General features: G+C 43.6%; 2 protein-coding genes across 3 annotated transcripts; both read right to left on the bottom strand.

Moving 5' to 3' along the window:
* Nucleotides 1-3,333: 3,333 nt before the first annotated feature.
* On the bottom strand, nucleotides 3,334-12,615 carry kera (keratocan). 2 transcript variants are annotated; one of them, XM_061714303.1, is made up of 3 exons: nucleotides 12,469-12,615; nucleotides 4,683-5,557; nucleotides 3,334-3,528 (listed from the first exon to the last, which is right to left on the bottom strand). In XM_061714303.1, exons 2-3 carry the CDS (start codon nucleotides 5,542-5,544, stop codon nucleotides 3,359-3,361), a joined length of 1,032 nt encoding a protein of 343 aa, XP_061570287.1. In that variant the 5' UTR covers nucleotides 5,545-5,557; nucleotides 12,469-12,615; the 3' UTR covers nucleotides 3,334-3,358. The 2 variants fall into 2 exon arrangements, with proteins under 2 accessions (XP_061570287.1, XP_061570288.1); XM_061714304.1 differs by lacking the exon at nucleotides 12,469-12,615 and adding an exon at nucleotides 7,946-8,034.
* Nucleotides 12,616-21,955: 9,340 nt separating this feature from the next.
* On the bottom strand, nucleotides 21,956-26,809 carry lum (lumican). The gene is made up of 3 exons (XM_061714964.1): nucleotides 26,660-26,809; nucleotides 24,261-25,139; nucleotides 21,956-22,643 (listed from the first exon to the last, which is right to left on the bottom strand). Exons 2-3 carry the CDS (start codon nucleotides 25,132-25,134, stop codon nucleotides 22,489-22,491), a joined length of 1,029 nt encoding a protein of 342 aa, XP_061570948.1. The 5' UTR covers nucleotides 25,135-25,139; nucleotides 26,660-26,809; the 3' UTR covers nucleotides 21,956-22,488.
* Nucleotides 26,810-27,905: the final 1,096 nt, after the last annotated feature.

Raw genomic sequence — 27,905 nt, 5'->3', positions numbered from 1 at the left:
AACTTTGATTTGATTTGATTTGACGTTTTTCCCTCATGGCTTTATAATAATACACACCTGGATGCTCCAGACCAGCGAACCGCCGAATCCTCTGCTTTCATGGAAGTCTGTTAACTGGCTGATTGACAGCTGCAACCAACGCTCCCAAATCCTGCAGAACCAGGAGGAGGGTACTTAGTATTGCTCTCTTCCTGTTGAATTCAGTTTTGTTGTTGAGTGAGTCAGAGAACACACACACATCTACACAGACATACACACCTGCTCACTCACCTACATACCCACCCCACAGTTTTGGGGGACAGATAATTGCAGTAGCCTAGTCTTGATTTAGTTTTAGAGACTGGTTGCTGTTTGTGTCTCTGCCTGTTCCCGTTTCTGTTTGTTTTCTCTCTTGCAGATTCCAAAGGCTTGTGGGCCCGTTGTGTGTTTTCCTGTGTTTCTCTCATTTCAGATTTGCAATGGATGCCCCCCTTTGATCCCCCTCATATATATGTTAAAAAAAAACAACAAAAAAACATCATACAATGGTGAGAAAACTGGCTTATAGGTTTCTGGCCTGTTATTGCTGGTACCTCTGAGTATTAGAAAAAAGAAAAAAGAAAAAGAAAGAGCCAGAGAACATTGTGGCTAATTGATGGAGATCAAAGAGAGTTTACTGCAGGTTCAGATGCATGAGGAAACTGAGCTGCGTTTCATGGAAATGTCCACTAGGGGGCCGCCAGCAAAACCACGTCAATCTCCCCGAGATCCACGATTGCTGCTGCATTGTTGAAAATCTTAAAGCAGCACAACGGAACTTTCAGCTTTTGTTGAGTTTGGCGGCATCTTTTGGACAAAAGCGGTAGTGCTTTACCAGAAAGAACACTACGTTTCCCATGAGCACCAGCGCGTACTGCAGGAAAACTCCTGTCCCGTCGCGTGCATTTGTTTTGATAATTAATGAAGACGGGACGGACTTTTCTGTTTCACCAAGTGAACAGACGGAACGCAAAAAAAAGATGTTAAACTGCTGGAAAGGAACTGGAATTTACCGGGATACCTTAAACAAGGAAGCCAGGGAGCAGTATATGGAGAAAATAATGATTATTAACGGTTTGGATCCATATGAAATCCCTACTAAAGAATGGAGCTCCTTGTCGGAGCTGCACTCTTAAGAAGGGATTTACTGCTGCAGTTCTGCACAACCCACGTCTTAGGCTACCTTGTTTAGGAGTGTTTGGCAGCTGCTTTGGTAAATGTTTGACTCGCCATGTGTTTCAATACATTTGTATAATAGTACAACATACAGTACATGTTTTGTATCCCTCTTACTTCTCTTTTCTTTTTTTTGACTGCTATATTATGCTGAAGAGGCTCAGAGGCGTGAGCATTATTTTTGTTTTCCTCGTGAGATTATTTTTTTCCTCTGCAGCTAAAAATAAGAGTTAATATTTTTTCCTCAACAAACTAGTATTATCTGAAGATTGGGGTTAATTTACTGCAGAGAGCTGGCCAGCAACTGCGTTTAGCTGGCGAAGTGGGGAATAAAACCTGTGTTTTGATCCGACCCGGTCTGTGTGAGTGTTTGTGGTTTACTGTGTGGAAGGTGTTTGGTCGTTACAGCCGCGATCCAACCGAGCCGACGATTCTTCTACTCTGTTACATCAGATACTTGGCCTCCGTGGTTCTGCCTCCAAGCAGGAAAGCGGTGAAAAGTTAAACCATTAGCGATCTTTTCCCCACGCGAGCGCTGACAGTGCGAAGGCCCTATTGTATCTGTAGGAATTGTTCTTGTTCTTGTTCTCGTTTTTATTTTTATTTTTATGTTTCCGACGAAATGAGGGCCTTTTTGCCCCCCTAAACGTGTCCCAAAAGTCACCAAATTTTGCACGCAAGCCAGACCTGGTGAAAAAACAGCGCCCCCTAGAAAACTTCGTGCCTCAAGCCCCACAATACGGTTTGACGTACATGCACAAAAATCGGTACACACCTGTATCATGTCGCAACTTAAAGAAAAGTCTCTTGGCACCATGGCCGAAACCGAAGAGGAAGTCGGCCATTTTGAATTAATCGTGTAATTTTGGCGCAATTTATGCCCCCCCTTCATCTGGTCCATACAGTATTTGATAGTTCCTACTTTCTGCTATAACCTTTGAATGGTTTGACATAAAGAGCCGTGGGTGGTGACATCGGACTCGATTTTGAGTCCTTGAACATAATTGGTGAAAATTAGCCCCGCCCCTTCATCTGATTGGTCGACATTTGATAGATCCTATTTTCTGCCATAACCTTTGAATGGTATGACATACAGAGTCGTGGGTGGTGTCATCGGACTCGGTTTTGAGTCCTTCATGTGCTGCTAGGTAAATTATGTTTTAAATAACTACAGTGTTTATTTTTGAATCAAAGTAATTAAAGACTGTCTTTGACAAGACTGGGAAGAAATATTTAACGGATATAATTAATTTATAAATAAATAAACCCGTTTTTTGTCATCAAAAACAACAAAAAACACCATGAACTTGTTTATTTTCAGTTTATTTTATTCAAGTTGTCGTCAATTTAAAGTGAACTCCCCCAGTGAGTTTATCCAGAAAAGAATGTTGGCATTTGTGTAAGAATAAGTATTCACATTTAGTACAAAACATTAAGAAATGATGGTCATGCACATTTACAGGATTCTGCCCAATTTGTTTTCCAAATATTAAATAAGAATAAATTACCTAAACTATATTTGAATATTTGCATAAGAGAGAAAAGTCAATAAAAACAAAAAAAAACCTACAACACAAGACCTTTGGCTTCGAGCCTACAAATATAAAGTAGTCAGAGAAAAATAAAAATATATCAAAGGTGATGTTTTTTGCCTTTGCATCTTCGTCAAAGGGGCCAAATGGCTCCAAGCTGTCCACATAAATACATATTGTCCCTTTAATCTTTTACTTTAGCAATAAACTGCAATCAAATTCAGGTTTTTAAATACCTGACGGGTTTCGGCGATTACTTCCGCTTTCACCAGAGTCTCTGATGGACTCTGATGAAGGAGACAGAGGACTCTGATGAAGGTGGAAGTAATCGCCGAAACATGTCAGGTATTTAAAAACCTACATATTATTGTCAGACGAAAAGAATCAGCAAGTTAAATTGCAACCAAATTCGCTTGAGAACTCTACAAGGCACAAGTAGCATTCAGCAGATTGCGATAATACCAATCTCTAACCGTTACTGTAATTTCTTGTTTTTTTTGTTGACAGAATTCAAATTCCACTTCAAACACAATGTTTCCAAGACGCCACAGTAAAATAAACTGATGCCAACTATGGTCACGAACACGTAAACGCTTCATAGGTCGAGTCGCACAACCGGCTGACGTCACGGTTTAGATGACGATGGACCTGAGGAGGCGGAAGCACAGGATGACGTCCCGGGGGATCGGCGGGTTGATCTGGTTGCCGTCCAATCGGAGGTAGCGCAGCCGAGGCGCGCTCTCGTTGGAGTTGTCGTCCATGGCTTCGATGGAGACGGGACAGACGTTGGAGCCGCTGACACCTGTGAAGGAACGAAGGGGACTCGGTGAGATGAGATCTGATCAACAACCGCCGTCACACCGCCCTCTTTTGGCCCTCCGTGGGGCGGCTGGTGGCCCGGGTTCGGGTTTCTTCCTTGTCGGCTTCTGGTCTCTGGGGTGGCAGGGTTGCACCCTTCCTCCTCCACTATAGTTACAGTTCAGGTATAGCATTGTTTTGACTTTACATACACACAGTTACACAGACATACACACCTGTTCACTCACCTACATACTCACTCTGCAGTTTTGGGGGAGAGATAATCGCAGTAGTCTAGCTTTGATTCAGTCTCAGGGACCTGAAATGGTTGCTGCTTGTGTCTCTGCCTGTTCGCGTGTCTGTTTGTTTTTTCTCTTACAGATCTCCAAGGCATGTTTTTCGCGTTTTAGACTAGCAGCGGATGTCACCTGACCCCCAACATGGTCTCCAACATGGATTTAACCATTAATATATGTGCAGACAAAAAAAAACAACCGCCGTCACAGACTACGTTTACATGCAGTCAAAATTCGGGTTAATGCTAATATTCCGGTTACTGAAACATTCGGAATATTCCGTTTACATGGTAATTAATAATTCGGGATATCTGGATCAAACCAGCGACGCACGGAGAACGTGATGACGCAATTACCGTAATTTCCGCTTCTTCTTCCTGTATCCAAATTCAAAACAAATCCTGTTTCGCGCAACTTTTCGCTCACCTTCTTTTAAATCTCGCTATCCCCGTACTTTCTATCGTCTACAAATGCCAAAATGTTCAAATAATTAGTCTCCTACTCACTCCAAAAGTGTGGGGTGGTCTTGCGTTTCTCCGTGTTTATAAGAACTTCCTGGACTCAAAAGACCAAGATCCCTTGCGAACAGAGCATGCGCAGAAAACAAATTCATGTTCCGTTTGATCAGGATATCCCGTTAAGCGTTTACATGACCGAATATTCGGGTTTTAAAAGGAGTAACCCAGGGGTCATTTTCGGGTTTTTGAAAACCCGAATATGAGCAAATTCGGGTTATTCAAAAGGGGTTATTGGTGTTTACATGGCCGTGGAAATTCGGGTTATTGCCAATATTCGGGTTTTAAAAGGGTTATTGATGCATGTAAACGCAGTCACAGATTCCCTCTGTGACACCAGGACTTACTTGCGATGTTGTTGTGGTCGAGGTAAAGGTGTTCGAGGCCTGAGGGGATGAGAGGAACCTCGGTCAGCTGATTGTGGGACAGCTGTAAATCCAGAATGCTGGAGACGTTGAAGACGTCTTTGGGAACGCCGGTGCTCTCGAGCTTGTTGTGGTTAAGCCTCAGAAAGGCCATTTTTGGTAAACCTTTAAAGTAGTCGGCTGGGATCTTCTCGATGTTGTTTCCATCGAGGAACAGCTGGGTGGTGGTGGCTGGCAGTCCCGGAGGCATGCTGCTCAGCTGGTTCTTGGCCAGGTTCATCTGCACCAGGCCGCTGAGACCCTTCAGGCTCACCTCCGTCACGGCGTCGTCCATCAGCTTGTTCACCTGGAGGTCCAGGAGGTTGAGCTTTTCCAGACCGGCGAAGACGCCGGCGGGGATCTTTGAGATGCGATTGCGAGACAGACGGAGTTGCTCCAGGCTGGCCGGGAGTGGAGACGGCACGGCAGACAGGAGGTTGTCGTCCATGTACAGGTGCGCCAGGTGTGTCATGGCGCCCAGGACACCTGCGTCCACTCCTTCGCTCGTGATCTTGTTGCGGTTCAGGTTCAGCCAGCGCAGCTGCGTGGCGTTCTTCAGGGCGCTTGACGGCAGGGTTTCGATCAGATTGTTCTGCAGATAGAGGTACCACGTGTGTGGAGGGATGTTGGGGATGCTCTTCAGGCTTCTGTTGTCGCAGTAGATCGCGCGAGGGAAGTCTGGGTTGCAGCGGCACTCTTTAGGGCAGGCTTTGAGCTGCGCCAGAAGCTCCTCATAAGGCATATCCTGGCCGATGACGAACCCCGCCAGGCAACAGATGCTGAGAAGACTCCAGAGAAGGGCCATTTTAATGCTCAACCTACGACGGAGACAGAGGAAAACAGTTGTCAGTTGTAAAAAGTAAACAACTCCAGCAGTACAGCCTATTTGCTTTCGTACAGCCATGGATATCGCTGATAATTTTCGGTCTTGAAATGCCTTTCTACTTTCTTAACCTTTTCTTTTAATTCCAGTTTTGGAGTTGGTCTTCCGTTTTTTTATAGAAATATTTTTTTTTTTTTATTGAATACTTTAATATTATTATCATTATTATCATTATTACATTTATTATTTTTTCTTATTTTTTTAGGCCTTCTCCACTGCCATTAGGTTAGGAACCACCAGGTTCTTCTTCTTCTAGTAAAGACAGAAAACCTCAAAAGCTTCGTCACATTCACATTCTGTCATTCCATGATGTAATTAGGGTCAACAACTATTAGGACTGTTGTTTACAGGAAGTCTACGATGCTATGGCATGCACTAGAGCGCCTCCTGTCAGGGTGGCGTAAGGAACGACCATTGGTCAAGTTGAGGTATGAGGAGCGAACCAGTAGCAAGGTATTTTTAGCTTTTCCAGCTGCTTTTTTAATGTTTCTGGATGAGATTTTGGGCAACTATCTGGGAGAAGGAACCCAGCCAACATTTGCATGTGGGACCCATTAGAGATATATATGGGCTTGTCCAAGCGTCCCATGTTGGCGCCATCTGAATTGCTTGCAGTGGTTCTGCTGAGGTACATGGGTGATGAATGGGCATTGGTCCAAAGTGGGTGTCCTCTCTTTTGTCAACCGCATAAGCAAACAAACAATGGGGGATTCGCATGGGGTCACTACCAGCAGACGTCTTTTTGAGCCCATTTTACCATCTTAGGTGGCCTTTACATACCAATGTTGGTTTGGAAGTTATGGTTCGAAGGCCAAGGTTCCCTGGTCCAGTCCCCGGCCTGGTGATGTCCTGAAGCGATCTGGGGAGTTAATCCCGCCACTAAGGTGGCCATAAGCCAGTGTTCCCATGGTGGTCCACAAATACACGAGGACGTCATGTCAGGAAGGGCATCCAATTTAAAACCCATCGAATATCCAGAACACGATGATCTGCTGTCGCGACCCACCTCTCTAAACCTCTACCTACAATCCTGTTCCCAGTCTTTGCAAAGTCTTAAGTCTTAAAACTCTGGCTTTAAATGTAAATCCTTCGGTGAATGAAGGACGTTGCAGTTTGTGAATCACACAGCCACAACTGAATCACCTTTGAGTTGCTGAGTTCCTGAATGGGCGTCTCCGGTTAGCCGTCTTAGGTAACCTACTCTACCAGTAATGCCATTATCTCGTTTCCACTGGTGTCCAAGATCAGCGGTTTCATGCCACTCCTCTGCGTGTCAAAGTCAGGTAGAGGTCAGAAGTAGGGATGGGAATCGAGAACCTGTTCTTGTTCAGAACCGGTTCCCAGTGTTTAAATTCCTTGGAATTGTTTGCATAATGTTCAAACAATTCCCTCTTCGATTCCAGTGAGCATAAATGATGTCATCACGCATTTAGCGCAACGTGCGTAAGCCAGCAGTCGATAGTACTGTAAATATGGCACCGAAACGATACAAACGCTCGAAAGTCTGGTTACATTTCAGTAAAAAAGACGACAAGAGACTAACTTGCAATACTTGCTAAGTGGATATTTCATCAAAGGGAGGATATACTACCAACATGCAAAAATATTTGTGCACACAGCAGCAATAACGATCAAGGAATGTTGCGTTTTCCAGCAGCATCAGCAACGTTAGCATGTCCTTGGCTAATAATACTGCAGGTTACTAATTAAATAGTGAACTAGGGAATTGATAAAGAACTGAATCGGTAAGCAGAATCGAAAATGGAATTGGAATCATGAAAATCACATTGATTCCTAGTGAGAAGCCAGGATGCAGAGTCAGCTTAAAACCCTTCAGGCCAGCCCCAGAGGTTTGTTAGTTTTAACCTGCGCATGGTTCAGCCGGCTGTGCTTGCAGCACATCTTCTTCCACTTGCTTTAGTTTGTGCAGCTGTTACAATGATGCACGCAAATAACCACATATGCAATTTGTAGGGATCAGAGAGCGAGCAAAGGAAGACAGAAGGAGGAATATAGATGCACATAAACACACAAGGAAAAAAAGCAGAAGAAAGAACAAAATCCATCTCTGAAAGTGCCATCTGGTGCTTGTTTAAATTCTTGATGCGCTCCACGATTGTCTGGAAGTCATTTTCAGAGGGCCGTGCGTTTCCAGAGATGGGCGCACTTCAAAGACATAGCAGATCACCTCCCTTTTAAAGATGTTGCCTCGAGTTACAGAGGCCAAACCAACATGTGGTGCAAGTGGTAGATATATGACAGGGATACAGCTGCAGGGCGAACGCCTGCTACCGAGTCTCGTCTTCCCAGCAGTCCCTCTTACCTTCAGGCTCAGAGAGTGGCTCTTTCCTCAGCAGGTTACCAAGCAGTGGATCCCAAATGCCAGTGATGTGCGTCTCGCCTCCCTGTATTTGTACCACTCGCCGTTTCATTCAGCGTGTGCCAACATGTTACTTAGATGACATCAAAGCTTCTCTCGGCCAATCGGATCCTCCCAGCATCGGGGGGTCATAACGAGGTGTGTAGGTGGCAGAGCCTTTTTTTTTTTTTCTCAGCGGTTGAGACATGGCCTACTTAACACATTAGTACCTGTTGAGGTCCACATGTACCAGACCTTCTCCCTCCGAGGTGTGATTGATCTCCGCCCACAGATCCTTTAACCAACATTTGCACTAATTTTGTGTGTCTGCCGTCAACAGTTTGATGGGGATTAACTATCCTGCAGCGTTACAAAGCAATAGGGAGCATGAATTGTAGAAATACAAGGCAATAAAGTGGATAATAGCCATATCAGATTCACAAATGCACTTTGTGGAGTTGAAATTGGAGCTTGAAAAACACCCAGGGGTGATTCTTGCTCTGATTAATCCCTTCACAAGAGTTTACTTTACTTTACACCTACAGGCTTGCAGGGAAGGCACGTTGTTTAATAATACCACCAGCGAATGAAGCACAAAACATTTCCTGCAGATATAAGAGGTAATGGTTTTTACGCCGGGGGGGAGGTCAGGCGTAAGCTCTGGAGATTTTGCTGCAGGTCAGCCACGCAAATTTGTTTTCGCACAGGCTAGCTAATGTCAGGATTAGTGACCTCTTAGCAAGCCAGTGTGGGACCGAGGCCAATTTTCTACCGATGACGGCAGAGGCCTGACGGATTATCGCCGCTCACTTGTGAGGATACCAGGGGCGCTTATCCCCTATCAGCCGTGCCAAGGCCATTAGAGCTCCTCCGGTGTTTGGGATAAGTGCCCTGCACATGTTTGTGGGCTTGTGGGATCGGATGAACATCCAGTAACTGCAACTTCCCAGCCGGGGTTTGGATGCGCGGCTGCTCGCAATGGTTTATGGGTGATGAGTGGACATCAGGGATCAGGGGTCCCACTTGAGCCAACCAGATTAACAAACACCAGCGGGGGAAAACCCCATATTGGTTCCCATTTTTCAGCCCATTTCCATCAGATTTGACGGTCCAGCCATCCCAGAGTTCTTCTTCTTTGGTGTATTTACTGCCCTTGGTTAACAAACTGGTTGAAAAGCAAATCTTTTTTGATCTCCATAGCTAGTTTTTATGTCCGTTACACCTGCAGAAGTTTTTAACATTAATGCACAGTTTTGCAACCTGCCCAAAGCTTCAAACTTTTTGGACCAATGTATTTGAGTATCTTTCCAAAGTACTGATAACAAAAATAACTCAGAACCCATTTCTTATTATTTTTGGAATTCCTCATCAAATGGGAAATATAGATCCCGCAAAACTCAAGCTTATATCATACTCTTTGATAATGGCAAAAAAACTTATCCTGCAATTCTGGAAAGGTAAAGATATTCCCTCATTGAAGTTATGGATTACTGAACTGACAGATACCGTACACTCCACCTGGAGAAAATAAGATACACTGTTAATGACAAACTACCAGAGTTTGAAGAGATTTGGCATCCTTTAATCTCTTTTCTTAAAGGAAATTGACCTGTGCAGTCTGTGGGTGGATATGGGAGGGAGAATGGGTGGGTATTTTGTGTGCCTTGGCTTTCGGTTTTTTGTTTTCCCTTTATTTTTTCATGTTTTGTTTCCTCAGGAGTTACTCTCACAGCTCGGTTCGGAGATTTGTAGAATTTATTTTTCCTTTACACACAATCGAGCCCAACTGTGCTTTGCTCCCTTTTTTTGTGAGTGTGTTTTTTTTTATTATTATTTTTACGATTATTTTTATTTCATCTACTGATATCTATTGTTCTTTTTTGTGTAAAAAAAAAAACAAACAACAAAAACTGATTATATGTCTAAAAATGTTGCAATTGAAAATTATTTGTTCAATAAAAATATTTGAAACACTTGCAGGAGTTTTTGTATACCTGATCAGGAGGTAAAATAACAAAGTAAGGGGTGTTTTGATTGACAGCTGGGATTGTTAATGGCTGAATTTTGAGGTGTGAATAAAGAATTAATAGGGCATAGTTTTATTCGCTTACACAACCGACTGTGAGTTGGCCTTAAGGGATCCTAGTATGACCCTCAGCTAACCAACGGGTGGTAATTACCAACCTGGGCTAACCAGGGAACCATCTCCAGCTAATTGGCTGTAGACATGGCAGCAGCCGGCTCCTCCAGCCCAGCCACCCCCCCCACGTTGGTCTGCACACTCTCAGACTGATTAACTTTGCCTGGACCTCTGCCGGTGCCGAGCTCAGAGAGGCTCAGTGGACCCAAAGGCCGCCGGTGAACGACAGTGGTCCAGTAAAAACCTGTTAGGTACAAAGGTACTGTTGGCTGGGTGTCTAAAAACAAGTCTTGCAGATGCATGCAGACATGTTTCAGGTCTATTAGCTGTCCTCCGTAGTAGTTGAGTGTTTTTTGTTTTCCTCCAAACTTTAAGTCAAGTGCTTTTCTTGAATTTACTTTAACTAGTCACCGTAAACGACGTAGGAAACATTGAGCGGTAGTGATGTTGGATACCACCGACTTCCTTTTCCGATACGATATTGAGTAAAATTAAGGCTGGTATCGGCGATACCGATTCGATACGATACATTGTGCAAATACACCTAATGTGCCCGATAAATCTAAAAAAAATTGTGTATTTTAGATAGTTTAAGAATAAACGATGTCAGAGTCACTTATTTAGCCATTTATTTTAAAGTCATACCGTGTTCTAACTGCATGCGATGCGAGCGAGCGTCAGCGACCAAATCAATTCCATTGATTTATTTTCTATTGGACTGTCCTAACTGGCCGCGAGCGACGCAGCGCTGCGATGCGGCGCTGCGGGGCTGCGATGCGGCGCTGCGATGCGGCGCTGCGACGCGGCGCGCCGTTTTGAGCTGAATATTTGTCGGACGCCCTGCTTCTATTTTCTTCCTGTCGCTCGCGTTGAAAGACAGTTGAAAGCGCTGTAGGAAACAGTCATGGATGAGGAACGACTGATCCAGTTGAAATGAGAAGTTTTCTCTATGATCCCGCCTCATTTCACTGCAAAAACCTCAATAAAGTGAAAGCTGGCTGGAGGGAGATGGACAGGGAACTGGAAGTTTCACAACTTATTATCTAAAGCTTGTGTCTTTTTCATTTACCTTAATGTGATAGCCAGTCTCCGCTTAGCGAGAGACTGACCAATGGGAGTCGCGCTAGCTTCGATAGTCTTCCAGCCAATCAGCGCGTCGCGAGGTGCTGCCACTTTAGGAGCGCACGCGGGTAGTACGGTGGGTAAAAGGCGAGTTTCAGCTGTCAATCAAAATAACGTGGGGACCCATAAGGCTTTCAGTGTGGACAGAGAGCGTCTGATGTCACGCAGAGCGACGCGATAGTCGGACGCTCGCGTGCAGTTAGGACACGGTATCAGAAGGATACTGATGTAGCAGCCTCATTCACAATACATCCAAGCTGTTACAACAACAGAAAAAGGTGTTTCCATCACTAAAAAAAGATCCTAAGTTAAATAATAAATCCATAAAAATAAATAGGAGAATAACATACAAAAAAAAGTAGTTCCTACCAGCTGCGTGTCATTTAAACAAAATCTGAATAGTTTAGTTACTTTCCACCATATTCCTATTAATGGTATATATCACCACAAATGACTGAAATATCAGTATTGATCCGCACATCACTCTTGAGCAGTCAGATTGGCTTCAGCCGAGGTCTCTTTTGCCTTTCTAACAAGCTTGCGGACAGTGACAGCAACAAAGCATTCCTAAGTGTCAGAAAAATGTAATAAATGACTGAGAATATTACAAAGAACAGTGACGAGCCATGTCCAACTGTCACAGTTCTCCAATCGAAACATGAGGTTTGACTCTGCTGGTGAAAATGGTGAGTCAGGACTTCACAGATGTCTGTAAAATGAAACATATTTACTGCCTAAGGAGACTAAGGAGAAACACATGCCGAGGAAAATGATGGTGCTAATTTCCTGCCAAGGGGTTTTATACTGATCCAGCCATTTTAATTACAAAACAGCTTGTATTTGCAAAGCATTCGTTTGTTGGATTGTTTCCACTTAATAGCTTTACCCAAATCCATCTCATGACTTTGAAACTTTTGGAAGAGTTAGCGTGGCTTATTGTATCCAGAAACTGAGGGTAACTATGTTTATGGGTAATTACGGTGTTATGTGGAAGAAGGTTTGGCAGTGAGAGTGAATTTACAAGACCCTCTTTTAGTTTGGAAACTCACAGAGCTATAGGAGCACTTTTTAATGAAATGCATTTATTTCACCTTTTTTTTTTTTTACATTTGGGAATGTAAAAACCAAACCAAATCAGAAGATGAAAATCTTTCCGAATTGGACGCAAACCATCTCAATCTTTCAAGCAGATTTATTACCAGACAAAAGACAAAAGCATCTTTACCTGCTTCCCCGACTGGTGTGAGCCGTCTTCCAGCAGCCAATCAGGTTTGGTTTTTGTAGCTCGGTCTGGCGTGGGCTTGACTCGTGTCGTCGTTCTCAGTTCTGCACCGGTCGGACGCCGGTTGGACGGAGAGGATGGAGCCTTGGTTGTTGGTGGGTGGGTGGATGATTGTGTGCGAGCTGGGATGTCCTTTAAAAGACCGTGTCACATACTTTCTTGCCAGCCCAGCAGTTTTTATCTCCACCTCTTTCATTTTGTATGCTTCTTTTTTTCTCTTTTGCTTTTTTGAACCGAAGTTATCAGCGTTTCTGTTGAGGGTTACGCTTCCGCCAGCCCCCCCCAACTGGACGAACTCGACTCTACGCCCATGACTTTGAAGGATGGAGGGGGGATGCTCGGTTCACGGTTCATTTCACGGGCCTTCGGGTGTTATTAGGCCGACAGGTAAGGTCACATACCAGCTTTAGGGCATAGTCAAAACTAGTTTTGTCCTGGATCTCTACCTCGTAGCTTTCCCCCCATCAGGTGAATCTTTAGACTCTTTGAACAGAACTAGACACACCTTCCTGGGCTCTGGGGCCGGCTAGGACACACCCACCTTGGCTGACTTAGCTTATGCTAAGCCTTGATGCTGATTAATATGACTTTATATTCATTCAGATCAAATCTCACCTTCATTTCAAAATAACATCTGGACTCCAGCTGGACCGTCTTTAGCTCGCTGGCTTTTACCTCTCGCAGCAGAACTTCCCCCTCGGGTCAATTCTGGACTCTTCCAAGTTGATTTACCAGGCCGGTAGCCAACGGCAACCAGAGCAACCGCTGCCAGAGCTGAAGTGAGGACCAGCTGAGGTCCGGAGGGACATCTGGTCACTCTGAGGGCCGAGGGGCCAGTAGCAGTCAACAGGTTGACCGGCCCTACCAGCCATTCCTTGTGAGCATGTGAGTTACCCTAACACCTAACTACTAACCTCTAACACCTAACTACGAACAACTAATCTCTAACACCTAACTACGAACAACTAACAACTAACCCCTAACTACTAACAACTAACCTCTAACACCGAACTACGAACTAACCTCTAACATCTAACCACTAACCACTGACCACTAACCTGTAACCTCTAACCACTGACCCCTAACCTCTAACCCCTAACCTCTAAACACTAACCACTGACCCCTAACCTCTAAACACTAACCACTGACCCCTAACCTCTAACCTCTAACCACTGACCCCTAACCACTGACCCCTAACCTCTAACCTCTAACCACTGACCCCTAACCACTAACCTCCAACCCCTAACCTCTAACCACTAACCCCTAGCCACTAACCTCTAACCACTAACCCCTAACCACTGACCCCTAACTCCTAAACTCTAACCCTTAATCCTAACCACTAACACCTAACCCCTAACCTCTAATCACTAACCCCTAACCCCTAACCTCTAACCACTAACCCCTAACCCCTAACCTCTAACCACTAACCCCTAACCACTAACCTCTAACCCCTAACCACTAACCTCTAACCCCTAACTCCTAACCACTAACGCCTAACCACTAACCTCTAACCACTAACCACTGACCCGTAACTCCTAACCACTAACCTCTAACCACTGACCCCTAACCTCTAACCACTAACCCCTAACCCCTAACCTCTAACCCCTAACCCCTAACCCCTAACCTCTAACCACTAACCTCTAACCTCTAACCTCTAACCCCTAACCACCAACCTCCAACCCCTAACTCCTAACCACTAACGCCTTACCACTAACCTCTAACCACTAACCACTGACCCGTAACTCCTAACCACTAACCTCTAACCTCTAACCACTGACCCCTAACCTCTAACCTCTAACCCCTAACCACTAACCTCTAACCCCTAACCACTAACCTATAACCACTAACCACTGACCCCTAACCTCTAACCTCTAACCCCTAACCTCTAACCACTAACCCCTAACCACTAACCTATAACCACTAACCACTGACCCGTAACTCCTAACCACTAACCCTTAGCCACTAACCTCTAACCACTATCACTAACCTCTAACCCCTATCACTAACCTCTAACCACTATCACTAACCTCTAACCCCTAACCACTTACCTCTAACCCCTAACCATTAACCACTAACCTCTAACCACCAACCTCCAACCCCTAACCACTGACCCCTAACAACTAACCCCTAACCTCTAACCACAAAACCCTAACCCCTAACCATTAACCACTAACCTCTTACCACCAACCTCCAACCACTAACCACTAACCCCTAACCACTGACCCCTAACCTCTAACCACTGACCACTGACCCCTAACCTCTAACCACTAACCTCCAACCCTTAACCACTAACAACTAACCCCTAAGCTCTAACCACAAAACCCTAACCACTAACCACTGACCCCTAACCTCTAACCTCTAACCACTAACCACTGACCCCTAACCTCTGACCACTGACCCCTAAACACTGACCCCTAACATCTAACCTCTAACCCATGACCTCTAACCACTAACCTCCAACCACTAACCCTTAACCACTAATCTCTAACCACTAACCTCTAACCACTAACCACTGACCCCTAACCTCTAACCACAAAACCCTAACCACTAACCCCTAAACACTTACCTCTAACCACAAACCTCTAACCACTAACCACTGACCACTAACCTCTAACCACTGACCCATAACCTCTAACCCCTAACCTCTAACCACTAACCACTGACCACTAACCTCTAACCTCTAACCCCTAACCCCTAACCTCTAACCTCTAACCACTAACCTCTAACCCCTAACCTCTAACCTCTAAACCCTAACCACTAACACCTAACCCCTAACAACTAACCACTAACCCCAGGTAGATGAGCTAAACTAAACTAACATTTTAGAACCATTGACCTGTGAATGTGTTTATTTCTGCCGCAAAGTTGAAACGCAAGCCCCGATCCAGAGCCTAGTGGTCAGCAGTGGAAACACAACTCCAGATCCAGATCCTAGTGGTCAATAGAGGAACTGCAACTCTGGATCTAGACCTCATTGGTCAGTAAAGAAACCACAAGTCTGAATCCAAATCCTAGTGGTCAGTAGAGGAACCGCCAGTCTGGATCTGTACCCTAATAGTCCTTAGAGGAACCACAGGTCTAGATACAGATCCTTGGGGTCAATGGAGGAACCACAAGTCCAAATCCAGACCCTAGTGGTCAGCAGAGGAACTGCTGGTCCTGATCCAGATCCTAGTAATCAGTAGAGGACCTGCAGGTCTCAGGCTGACTCAGTATTTAAAACCATTTTGAGGTTTTCCATATACCGTATTTTCCGCACTATAAGGCGCACTGCATTATAAGGCTGTACAGTAGAGGCTGGGGTTACGTTATGCATCCATTAGACCAAGGGTCGGCAACCCGCGGCTCCGGAGCCGCATGCGGCTCTTTCGTCCTTATACTGCGGCTCCGAGTGGCTTGGCAAAATAAATTACAAAAAAAAAAAAACTAAGTATTTAATTGAAGTGTATTTTATTTGTGTTAGTTCTTTAATATTTTAGTTCTAAATTGGAAGATTATTGTGATCTTGACATATTAGAATAAATATATTTTATTGTTTTTCATCGCTCAAAATAAACGTCATACTCGTGAAAGCCGGTATTCCCGCCAAAACGCCATCCATTCGTCGCGACTTTCAACCCCAGCAAGGCCAAGTATAGAGAAATGTAAGAAAAAAAATATCTGAAGAAAACATTCAATGATGCCTGGGCAGATTAATTTGCATTTACCTCTGATGAGAGTGGCCTACCAGTAGCCTATGCCTAATTTGTGGAGAAAAAATGTCTAACAATAAACGCTCAAATGTTGCAAGACATTTCAACAATACACACAGAGCCTTTGCTGAAAAATATCCAGAGGGAGAAGAGAGAAAAAAAGCTGTTTCGGAACTGATGCGGAAGGCTGATCTGACGAAAAATCACTTCAGGAAGTGGGTGAAGTTGCGGCTCAATATTGATCCATATATAAGGCGCACCGGATTATAAGGCGCATGGTCAGCTTTTGAAAAAATGTAAGGCTTTTAGGTGCGGAAAATACGGTAGTTTGTTTCTGCTGCTGTTGTTTGTGCTTCATAAATGAAGTTGGTATATTATGGGATGTTAAGATGAAGACCAGCCCTGATAACTTTGGTGACCACCTTCTCTTCCAAAATGTAGTAGACATGGATATTAAAAGACGCAGGGGAGCTCAAAGCAACGGGACGCCTCGGCCCCGTTAAGGTGGAACTCTGCAGAGGAGCAGGAAGTAGGACGAGGGTGATAATGGATGGAAGGATGGATGGATGCCAGAGACGGCTGCAGATGGTCTGTCTGATCCCTGGAGTCCCGCCGCCGGTCTGCAACAGCTGATGAGCCTTTCACTTTTCCACCCAAACGAAGAGACTTACAGCTTACAGCATTATGAAGGACTTTATTGTCTAGACGCAGGCAGGCGGAGCGCCGCTCCTGGGATTTAAACCAGGGCAACACCTGAGGTTCTAGATTAGGGATCTGTCTACGGACAGGAACAGCTGTCACCGCAAATGTGGTCCAGTTTCTAGTGGAGAAGACCGGTCTGGGTCTGGGGTCAGACCTGCAATGGAAACCCTCAAAACGGACCGCAGGGTCCAGTAGTGTTGTTTCTGTCAGCCTGTTTCAATTTTAGTTTTAGTCTAGTCTTTGGGTCCAGCTATCATTTTAATTTCTAAAATGACATCTCCCCAGGTCTCCCCAGGTTTCGCAACGTCTCCCCAAGTCCCCTGAGGTTTCTCTCAGGTCTCCCCAGGTCTCTGGTCTGCAGAGGAGTCCATGGTCCATTTATCAGATAATTGCCTGGTCTGATCTTGGGGTGAACTTGCTGGGACGTCCACTCCTGGGGAGATTGACCACCGTCTTAAACATGTCCCACTAGTTTTACTGAAGAATATTGAAGTCCAGATGTTTTGGAAACGGTTCTTTACGGATTAATGTGCGTCACACAAAGGACCAGTGCTGATGTCTTTCCCTTTTAGCACTGCATCTGAATACTCTGGACCGACAAACTGCTGATGAGGATCTGATGAAGGACTGAGTGTCAGCATCACCAAGCTGCAACCTGCGCTCATACATACTAGTGTAGCAGTAGGGGGGTACTTAGTATTGCCCTCAAACTGAAATGCAGACTATGATGAGTTCATTTTTAATGTATAAGTGATTATTTATGTGTTTTGGCTCATATCATCCTCATGACTCGGTCCAATCAGCTGGTTCCGGTTTAGAGTTTAATCAGGTTGCTAAAGTCCTCAGGTTTCATCCCCTGTGAATCATGAATACTGGGACTCAGAACTGGAAAAATGTTCCCTCTGTATTTGTCATTCGAAGACTTTTGTTCCTTGATAACTCGGATGAATTATCATCTTGGACACTTTACTTACATTTTTTAGATAAAAGCTGTCGTCCATCAACAGTTGACTTGGGATGATTCTCTCTTCGTTCTGTTGGGATTGTCACGTTTGTGCGGCGGCTTCCAGCGTTTTATGGACGTCAGTTAATCTCACTGATAACGAGAAGCAGATATCTGACAGTTAACCCACATCTAAGTACAGGAATTTACTTTGAGAAACTGATCTGATGCTGAGATGCAAAATGGACTAAAGTAACTGTCAATAAAACAGGAACTACAAAATAAAAGATGCCCACATTGGTTTTATTTGTCATTTTTGACCACAAACAGTGGCACACGGGGGACTTAAGAAGATTAAAGTTAAGCTCTTGTTCCCTATAAAACTGAAGATACTAACAGTTCAAGGTCATGGAAGAAAGAATGTGATTTATTTCGACACGTTTCACTATTCTTTTAACCGCTTGTGAGTAAATCTTTACCGAAATCCCTGATCTGAAGTATTTCAGTCGTATTTGTCGGCGCTCAGACTTGGATTCTTCAAATCCCTAAAAACAATATATCTTTTACCTTAACTACAAAATAAATACTTCTTAATACTTCTAAAAAATGTGTATCTGTTTTAGAAAGCTAATTCAAATACATGAATATGGTTTTGCCATATTTTTTTAATACAAACATATGGACAAACTCCTGTTTTATTATGTTATAATTTATTATGTCCAACAGTACTGCTGACAAGGTAACATGCTACAGTAACGCTAACAAGGTAACACGCTACAGTACCGGCAACAAGGTAACATACTACAGTACTGCTAACATGCTACAGAACCGCTTACAAGGCAGCATGCTGGCAGTTTTTAAATTGTCTCTTAAGACCCACATTTTTATGCCAGGCTTTTAACCGAGTATGAGATTTTAACTTTAACTTGTTACTTTATTTCTTTTAATTTTATGTTTTTGAATATGTTTTTTAGTGGTGTAAAATGAATTTTATGTTCAGCACTTTGGTCAGTACTTGCTGTTTTTAAAGTGCTTTATAAATAAAGTTGGCTTCAGTACAGCAGCTACTGAAAAAAGGTAAGATGCTGCAGTACTGCTAACATGCCGCAGAACAGCACACATGCTAACATGCTACAGTATATCTAACAAGCTAAAATGCTACAGTATTGCTAGCAAGCTAAAATGCTACAGTACTAACAAGCTAACATGCTACACATGCGAACCTACTACTATACAGCTAACATGCTAACAGTTTGAGTGAAAAGCTGAGGCATATATTTTAACGTACAGAATTAATTTAAAATCAATAACATAAAACTTAAATGATTTTTAATTTGGGATGAACTGTCTCTGATAGTGTTGGATGTGTAGAACCCAAACACAGGAGACCAAGGAGGCAGGAGTTCCAAAAAGGTGATTTATTATATAAAAAACAAACCAAAAGCACTGCAGAGCAGAGTTAACAAGAAACCACAAGAGCTAACCAAAAACCCTGACGGGACACAAGGAAGGTGGAAACAGTACAGACCAGCAGGGGAAGAAAAGACAAGATATAAGCAGAAGGCTTGACGAGACACAGGTGCAGACAATCAGGGCAGATGAGAACAAGGGAAGTGAAGACACAAAGACATGCGGTGCACACATGCGGTGTGTCCGAAATGCCATACTAAACAGTATATACTCAAAAAGTATACTTTAGTTCGGCAAACTTTTGAGTAAATATCAGTAGTATGCATTAATTGGGACGTACTACTCAGAGCCACACGGCACTTCCTGCCGTTGGGAGGGGGAGTTGTTACCATGGTTACAACTCCTGTCACAGCAGCAGTAGCAGCGCTCCGCTCTTCCCGTTTATCCTGGCCCAAACAAGATGACATTATATAATATTATTATATACGAATATTATAATATTAATATTATATAATAATATGATTATACTTAATATTATACTTATGACATATACGTATCTGCGCAGCACTTAGAAACCAAACACCGCTGCATTGCATTGTGGGAAGTGTCTGCTTAGCTAGTGTCCATCAATCCATACTAATAAATTTCTCCGGAATGAGTATGGATAGAGCATACTATTGAGTACGTACTAATGTTTCAGACGCACTCAGACTGAATTTCTCCTCTGGGAGATAAATAAAGTCTTCTATTCTATTCTATTCTATTCTATTCTATTCTATTCTATTCTAAAAAATCTCACATACTGTTTTTGCAAGTCATTAGGGTGTAAATATGGAATTTCGGACGCAGCCATAGAGTTTCAAAATAAAACAGGAACTAAATACCAAAAACATGACAGACAGTACAGCTAACAGGCTAACAGCCTAAGTAGCAGAAGCTGGAAATCCAGCACGCAAAAGCAAAATTATGAGATTAACAACTAAACCTTGAGAATACCCAATGAGCTGTGTTTGTGCGGTTTTAAGCTAGTTAGTGAACTTTCGGGTCAGCAAGTTGAAGACTGTCTGTGACAGTACAGCTAATGCTAACATGCTACAGTACATCCCATGCTAACAGCTGGAGCAAAAAGCTGCCATCTCTGCCGTTGCTTCAGTCCAGAATATGATTTCAGAAGAAAGTCTGAATCCCGACAGCGACCAGATTCATAGACAAACATCTGTCTCTCAGCTACGCTTGCTGAACGTTTCTTTATCCAAAAATCCCAAATGAAATTAATTTAATTTATGTCATTCAGTTTTGTGTTGTTTCCAAACTATTGACCGATACGTGTCGTTTTTTTAAAAGTACATGCCGTGTGTTTCTATTTTTCTAATCTCTTCCAGACTTGTTTATTTGCTTTTGTCTTGCTGGAACATTTCTTCAAACAAACAAAAACAGTACAAGACACCATGTTCTTTAAAAAAGCTTTTGTACCAAGGGCTTTTTTCACCATTTTCTTCTCTTTTTTGCTGTTAACTTCATGGTTTTCCTACAAATTATCCCACTATGCACTAAAATAAGTGATTTAATGATTTCTCATAAATTATTTTGAAAGAACACCGTGTCAGGAGAAAAAAAAACAATGTAAGATAACATTTGAATAAGGGGCCCAACTGAGACATAAATGGACCCATATGTGCTTTCATTGATTCTGCTCAGGTGATAAACGTCTTATCTGGGTCCCACTTGGGACAAAAAACCCATAAACAAACCCATGAAGCCGATTAACATGCGGGTCAACATGAAACCAGGTGGCAACTACATGCCGGGCTCCATTTATAGCCATTTATATTTTATTTTGATGGGCCCAGAAGTTGGGCGCTAGAGTTTGGTATGCAGCAAGTTTCCCATGAGGACCAAAGATAAACAGTGATGCCGTAGAAATAAGATGGAAACAGTTTATTCAGCTGTGTGTTAATCCAAGAAGAGTTACCCCCCCAAACAATTATAGACAAATGACAGATACACAGATCAATCAAAGTTGATGCAAGGCTGGCGTGAAGCATTGATCACTCATAGTGAACAGGGTTACAATCAAAGCTGCAGAATCTGTGCTATACCGTCAATGAATCATGCAAGGACAAATGTGCACGACATCTGGACAACAACATTGTCAAACACATTATGGATAAATGAAGCACAACAGTCGTATCTCTTTTGGATTTTATTGAATTAAGGAATGTGAAACACTAGATTTGTTAGTGTGCGGTCAAAAGTTAAGTTGTTTACACCATTAAATCCGAGTCAACAAAACAGTCCTGCATTGCCCGTCCTCTGAACAGGAATGGATTAGTAACTGCGGCCTTATACATGCTAGACGCTGGAACGTAAAAGACAGACAACAAAAATTACACTACAGCCACATTAAGACGATAGACAGCTCAAGCCTTTTCCTTACTCCACTGAGTTTATACTTAATGTACTCAAATGGAAGTTTGGAATGATAAAAGTGTGTGGTTTTATGCAACAAGAGTTTTTGTTTTCCCATTAAATATTTGATTTACATTTTATTCCTTTTGCATCGTGTATTATGTGTTTCTGTTATTTTCATGTATTCAGAAATTACAGAATCAAGTCATACTTGAAATCCTACCCAGATAGTAGTCACATTTGGGCCTAATCTGGTGCCGCGTTTGACTCCGTTGGTAAGTGTCATGTGGGGTCAGGGTTCATGAACTGGGCCGAATTTGGGTTTTACAAGCCAGACATTGCCCAAATTTCAGTTTAAAACCCTTTACTTGCTCTCGAATTACAGGTAATCACCAGGTTGGCAAGTGCTGTTAGGGCCCCACACTCTTGTCAAGTCGACGTTGTCACTCCCAACCAAATGTGGACCAAAAAAAAGAAAAGAAGTACAGATATGGCCCGAGTTTGGGCCAAATAGTCTTCGCTATCTGGGTAAGAACAAATATCCCGAATGCTCATTTGAATGTGTTAATTGTATATATTTGCAGGATACACTGAAAATAGAAAAACAGTTGACAAGTTGCCTTCTGCTGTATCTTAAAACATATCTACCATGATCAACATGAATAACATTACAGATTTGCATACTAGTTTTGTCAGAAGTGCAAAGACGTGTCAGCTCATTGAAAGGAGTGATATGGCGTTTAAATCCAGACGGGCTCAGCTCTGTCACGGCAGTAGGAAGCGGAGTCATAGGTCTGACGGAGGTCCTCATTCAAACATGATATCTACAGCTTGGCGGAGGCAGTTGGCGGACTCGGGCGGCATGCTGTTGTGCGTGACGTTGTTGGCGTCCAGACGCAGATGCCTCAGACGCGAGTAGTTGAGGGGTCCAATGAACTTGCAGAAACTTGTCAGTTCGAACTCTAGGGAAACAGAGGAAGAGATCGTCAGATCCGCTAGAAACGGCATGACAACAATTTAGTAACATTGTACCTGTTTTTTTAACCATTTCAGACTGATGTTAATCACATTTAAACATTCCTGTGGCGTCGGGAAAAGGTTATTGGTTACATTTTTAGGGGAATGGAACCAAAAGCATCTTAGAACTCAAGTTTTAGATTTCATCCGGTGAAAAAAAAGATGTTTACACTAATTTAACAGTGCTGCTGTGTCAAACTCTGTGTCCCGACGGACCTCTGGAGCGCCAGAGAACTGTAGATTTGCAAACCTAAGCTGACCTTCCAACAACAAATTCAAATCTCTCCCTCAAAACCAAACTTTGCTCACATTTATGTGTTTTGGAACGGTGGATGTGCACGTATTGTTGTGCCAGCTCCATGCTTTCATTGTGGGGCTCCAACTGGGCTTTTTGTTGTTCAGTCCCCCTTAACAGTCCACTGACCCTCTCACAGGCAGATTTGTGGAGGCCTTTTATTGACGGCACCAATCCCTTTGAGCTGTTAGTAAACGCTTCACAGAGAATAATCATGCTTAAGATAAGATGGTATCGCTTGTTGTGGCGTCATCTGTACGAAGAGACTGTTGGGACTGGGGCCTCTGAAGGGTTTGGTTTTAAGGGTTTAAGGCAAGTAGCCAGGACTAACCAGCGGTCAGAGTAGGTAGGTCCTCCGGTCAAGGGTACTCCTGGGCTGGACCATATCAGGACCCTTTTCTAAGTAGACTAACTGGACAACTAGTCAACAGGTAGCTCATTGTTGGTTTTCCTCTAGAATGCCATCCAATGGCGCGTAGGTCGTTTACTGGTTTAGGTCTTCAGACTCCTGCGACTGGCAGGCCTGGTGGCCACCTGATTAGATCCTAATACTCTGTCTTTTTCCTCTCGGACCCTTTCAAGTTGACTAACTGGACCACTAAGGAATTGGCCACCATGTTTGGCACTAAAACTTTTGAGCTATGAGTAAATGCTTCACAGAGCATAATCATGTTTAAGATAAGACAGTTGTAGCGTTGTTTGTACTAAGAGGCCGTTGGGACTGGTTTTTGGTGGCCCTTAGAAGGGTCTGGTTTTAAGGGTTTAAGGCAAATGGCCAAGACTAACCAGCGGTTGGAGTAGGTAGGTCCTCTGGTCAAGCGTCCTCCTAGACTGGACCATATCAGGACTCTTTTCTAAGTAGACTAGCTGGACAACTAGGCATTGGTAGCTCATCGTTGATATTCCTCTAGAATAGAGTAGCCGACAGTTTCAGCGGTTGTTTTGTTCGCCACATTTGAAATCAAAATGGATGAACAGATTGGATAAAATAGCTAAATAGTTGACATAGCTGTAATAACTGAAGGAAGTTGGGTTTGTTCTGGACGGCTTCCAGGCATGCTCGTTCCGCCCATTTCTGTTTTAACCGGAGTCGGGAAAAGTCACTTTGGGCAACCTTGGTTGTTTTAAATATCTCAACCCCACCCCCTACCTGTTCTCCATCCATTATATGATCTAAACAATATAATAAACAATCTTTTGATCAATTAAAATTATGGCTATTGACTATTGGCTTATTGGCTATTGAAGACCAAACTCTGTCACTCACTGTTGATCTCATTGGCCTGAAGGTAGAATTGCTCCAGCTGCTCGTTGATTTCAGGAATAGACTGCAGTTTGTTGAAGGAGAGGTCCAGCTCAATCAGCGACGTCACGTTGAACACCCCGGCAGGGAGCCCGCCGTCCACCAGCTTGTTGTGGGACATCCTCAGGTACTGCAGCGCTGGCAGCTTGTTCAGGTATCCTGCTCCAACACCCTCAATGTCATTGTAATCAGCGTAGAGGATTTCCAGCGACGCCGGGACGCCGGCCGGCAGCTTCTTCAGCTTGTTGTGGCTCACGTCCAGGGACAGCAGCTTCTTCGGCCCTTTGAAAGCCCCCGAGATGGCGTCAGAGGTCAGCTCATTGTGCTGGAGGCTGATGGAGGTCAGATTCTCCTTATCAGTCAAGAGTCCAGAGGGAAACTTGGTCAGCTTGTTGTTTGTCATCTTCAGCTCATCAAGGGACTTCGAGGGGGGAATGACTGCGTCCGTGATCTCGTTGAAGCTGAAGAACAGCTTCTCAAGGCCGGTCAGTTTGTCGATGGTGCCCTTCTCTATCTTGGCATTGGTGATCTGGTTGTTGTCAAGCACCAGCCAGCGCAGAGTATCAGTGACATTATCAAACACTCCTGCCTTGATGTCTTGAATCAAGTTGTTCTGGAGGTACAGGTACTTGATCCCCGTTGGGACGACGGGGACAAACTTGAGCTTGCGGCTATCACAATACATCGCACTGGGGAAATTGATCGGACAATCACACTCTTTGTTGCAGTTTGGCCCTGATGGCCCCAACATGGAGACGGGCCGGTAGTCATAGTCATCATACTGGCAAAGTACCATGCTAACCAGCATGGCCAAGAGGGGCACCTGAAGAGGAAACATGGCTTCTGTGGAGGGGAAAAGCGACAGGAATAGACGGGTTAGAGAATCCCAGAAGAACATTACGTAAACTTCAGTCAGTCAACAAAGACGTAAAACACTTTTCTAAGTGACAAAACCATTTAGTTTCGGCATCTTGGCCCCAATCTAGTCAATCCTTACTGATTGATAGGCATACTCAACTTGCGCATCGCATCACATCGTAGTCTCTAACCCGAAACGCTGTCAATGGTCAATGCCAGTCTTGGCAGAGCTTCATGTTTCCATGACAACCCGCCGGAGGCGAAGATCTGAGTTAGCATTTTTCGGAGTCGTCTGCACATCTCTGTGCAGACTACTTTCTAAAGGAGCTTGAATGCGGCTGGAGGTTGTTCGACTGCGACTGCTAGCGGGTTTTCTTTTGTCGGACCGCATTCTGTCAGGATTTCGTCTGTCTTTTTGCACGTCACCTAAAACTCTTAGTGTTTTGTTTGCGTTGCTGTTTTTGCTCATCTATAACCTCCTCTGCGTTTTTTTATATCAGTAGTTACTCCTCACTGCCCCCTGGGGTTGATGTGTTGCTCAAGAACCACATCGATTGATGCACGGAGCTACGTGGGGTACGGATGGAAACAAAGTCTGTACGAACGAACAAAAATGAAGGATAAACTAGGCTCTACGGATATTGGGGGTGATGAACATAACTCCACCCCCACTCCTTATAATCGCAGCCTATAGGTGGGGAGGAGGCGAGGCCTTCAGACGTCAGAAAGCACCTGAGAAAAAGTGTTTTTTTCTCCTTAAATAGACCTATATAACAATAATTGAGTAATTATAAACCTCTTACGGTGCTTGAGATGTTTTTCCTGAAATGGCTTCAAGTTGTCACATCCTTAACAATCTTTAGCAGATCAAACAAACTTATTTTTACTGAGATGTCAGTTTTAGTTTATAAAACTCAGAACAATCAAATCCAAGCCTTCATTTATTAAAAACTTGATGTAAAAAAAGTTGTCAAACCTGCGGGCCCCCCAACACAAACAATGGCCACACCCACCCGGGAGCGACCCAGACTACATCCACATCACGACCCCGACTACTTGATAAATCTTCAAAGTGCCATAAAATCAGCAAATTCTTAGACTAGACATAACATAACCCCGACATAAGTGAGTTCATGTACAACAAAGAGCCGACCCGAACTGCTGCTGGTGGAAGCCTGCTGACAACGGCATTCCCAGATTGATTAAATCCAGATCCAGGAAAAATGCAGAAAGACGAAGGATCCAAGAGACATTTTTAATCTTCCAAAGTTCACAATAGTTCTCTATAAACCTGCATGGTTTGGGCTAAACCCCTGAAATGCAAAGGATGAAATTAATAGTCCTTTTTCTTTTCATTCCATGCACAAGTATTTTCTTAATCTTTTTTTTTTTATTTTCTTTGTTGCAGCTCCAAACTCGTGCCCTCAAAACCCGGAGCTTGCGGCCGGAGAGGAAGCGCAAAGAGGAATAATCAGACAGGAAATCTGAGATCCGTGCAAGCTTACCTGTGCTTCTCTTTCTTCGTGTCTGTGGGGTGGCGGGCCGGGAGGTAAGAACAGTGTGGTGTTCAAAAACCGGAGGTCTCAGGAGAAAATCAGAGAAGGAATGAGGGGGAGGAGAGAGGCGAGTTGATGGAGAGACAGAGGTGGGGGGAAAGGGGAGGGAAGGAGGCTTAAGAAACGGGAGTCAGGGCGTCATCCTTAGGAATATCGAAGGGAGCATTGTTGAAAAAGTGCTGTTTACTAACCGACATCAGGTGCAGTTTAACTTATTTCCACTGATTATTTTTTCTCTCTACAAACAGGATCTTCACTCCATCGTCTGTCAGGAAGTGAAACCTCATCCCAAGGTTTGGTTGGTGCTTGTGGAAAAATGTCAATGAGCAGAACTGTGGAAAAATGTTAAAACAATCTCTGGCAGCGCCGAGCCCAGACGCCGGTTCGGAAGGAGAATAAGTTAAGCAGCGCCTCGCGACCTTTGGAAAATCTGACAAAAGGGATAGGAAAACAGACTTGCATAACAGTTGACGCAAACATTTCTTCTCCTCTCGCTTTTGACCTGAAAACTCAGTCAAGGAAAGGTTGAAGCAGATCCAATTGATCCCATATGTGTCCACTATGAAGTACACGTAAAGGTTCTGCAGCTACTGTCTTTGTGATACAGTTTTATTTCACACACAAAAAGCGAAAAACAAAGGTAGTTCTTGGATGAATGATCGATTGTTTCTCCTGTTTGTTGGTGGACGTCCATCGAAACGTGAGCGCAAGCAGAAAACTGGCACCTGGATTTGATTGGTCGCGGTGGGATCTGGTATTCTACTCACATACCATCCTCAGACGGCGGCCCAGACACGCTTCTCCAATGTGGAAAACTTTTATTCATCCCTTTTCTTTTTTTCATTAACAAAATGTATCCAATATCTATCATTTCTCCTGTTTTTCTCTCCCACAACAGACTCATTCCTGGAATCTCATTGACCTGAAGCAGAATCGGGAATCGTCCAGTCTGGTTTTTGGGCTCTATGTTTACAACATAATAACATTTTAAGGAGGAAAAACTAAACTAAACATGGATTTAACTGATTTAAATGTCTTGAAAAATGTTTTTTTTGGAGCTGTTACAAACGTGCTCAGGGGAACTATTGACTTCAGACTTACAGACTTCAGACTTTTATTGCCATTGTACGAGGCATACAACGAAATTAAAGCAGCACGGAGTGGTGTTTTCCTTCAAAATTTGAAGTAAAAAAAG

This window comes from Cololabis saira, chromosome 23 (genome assembly GCF_033807715.1).
Source record: "Cololabis saira isolate AMF1-May2022 chromosome 23, fColSai1.1, whole genome shotgun sequence".
Lineage (NCBI taxonomy): Eukaryota > Metazoa > Chordata > Actinopteri > Beloniformes > Belonidae > Cololabis > Cololabis saira.
The sequence above is the reverse complement of the archived record's forward strand: the minus strand, read 5'-3'. Positions and strand labels throughout refer to the sequence as shown.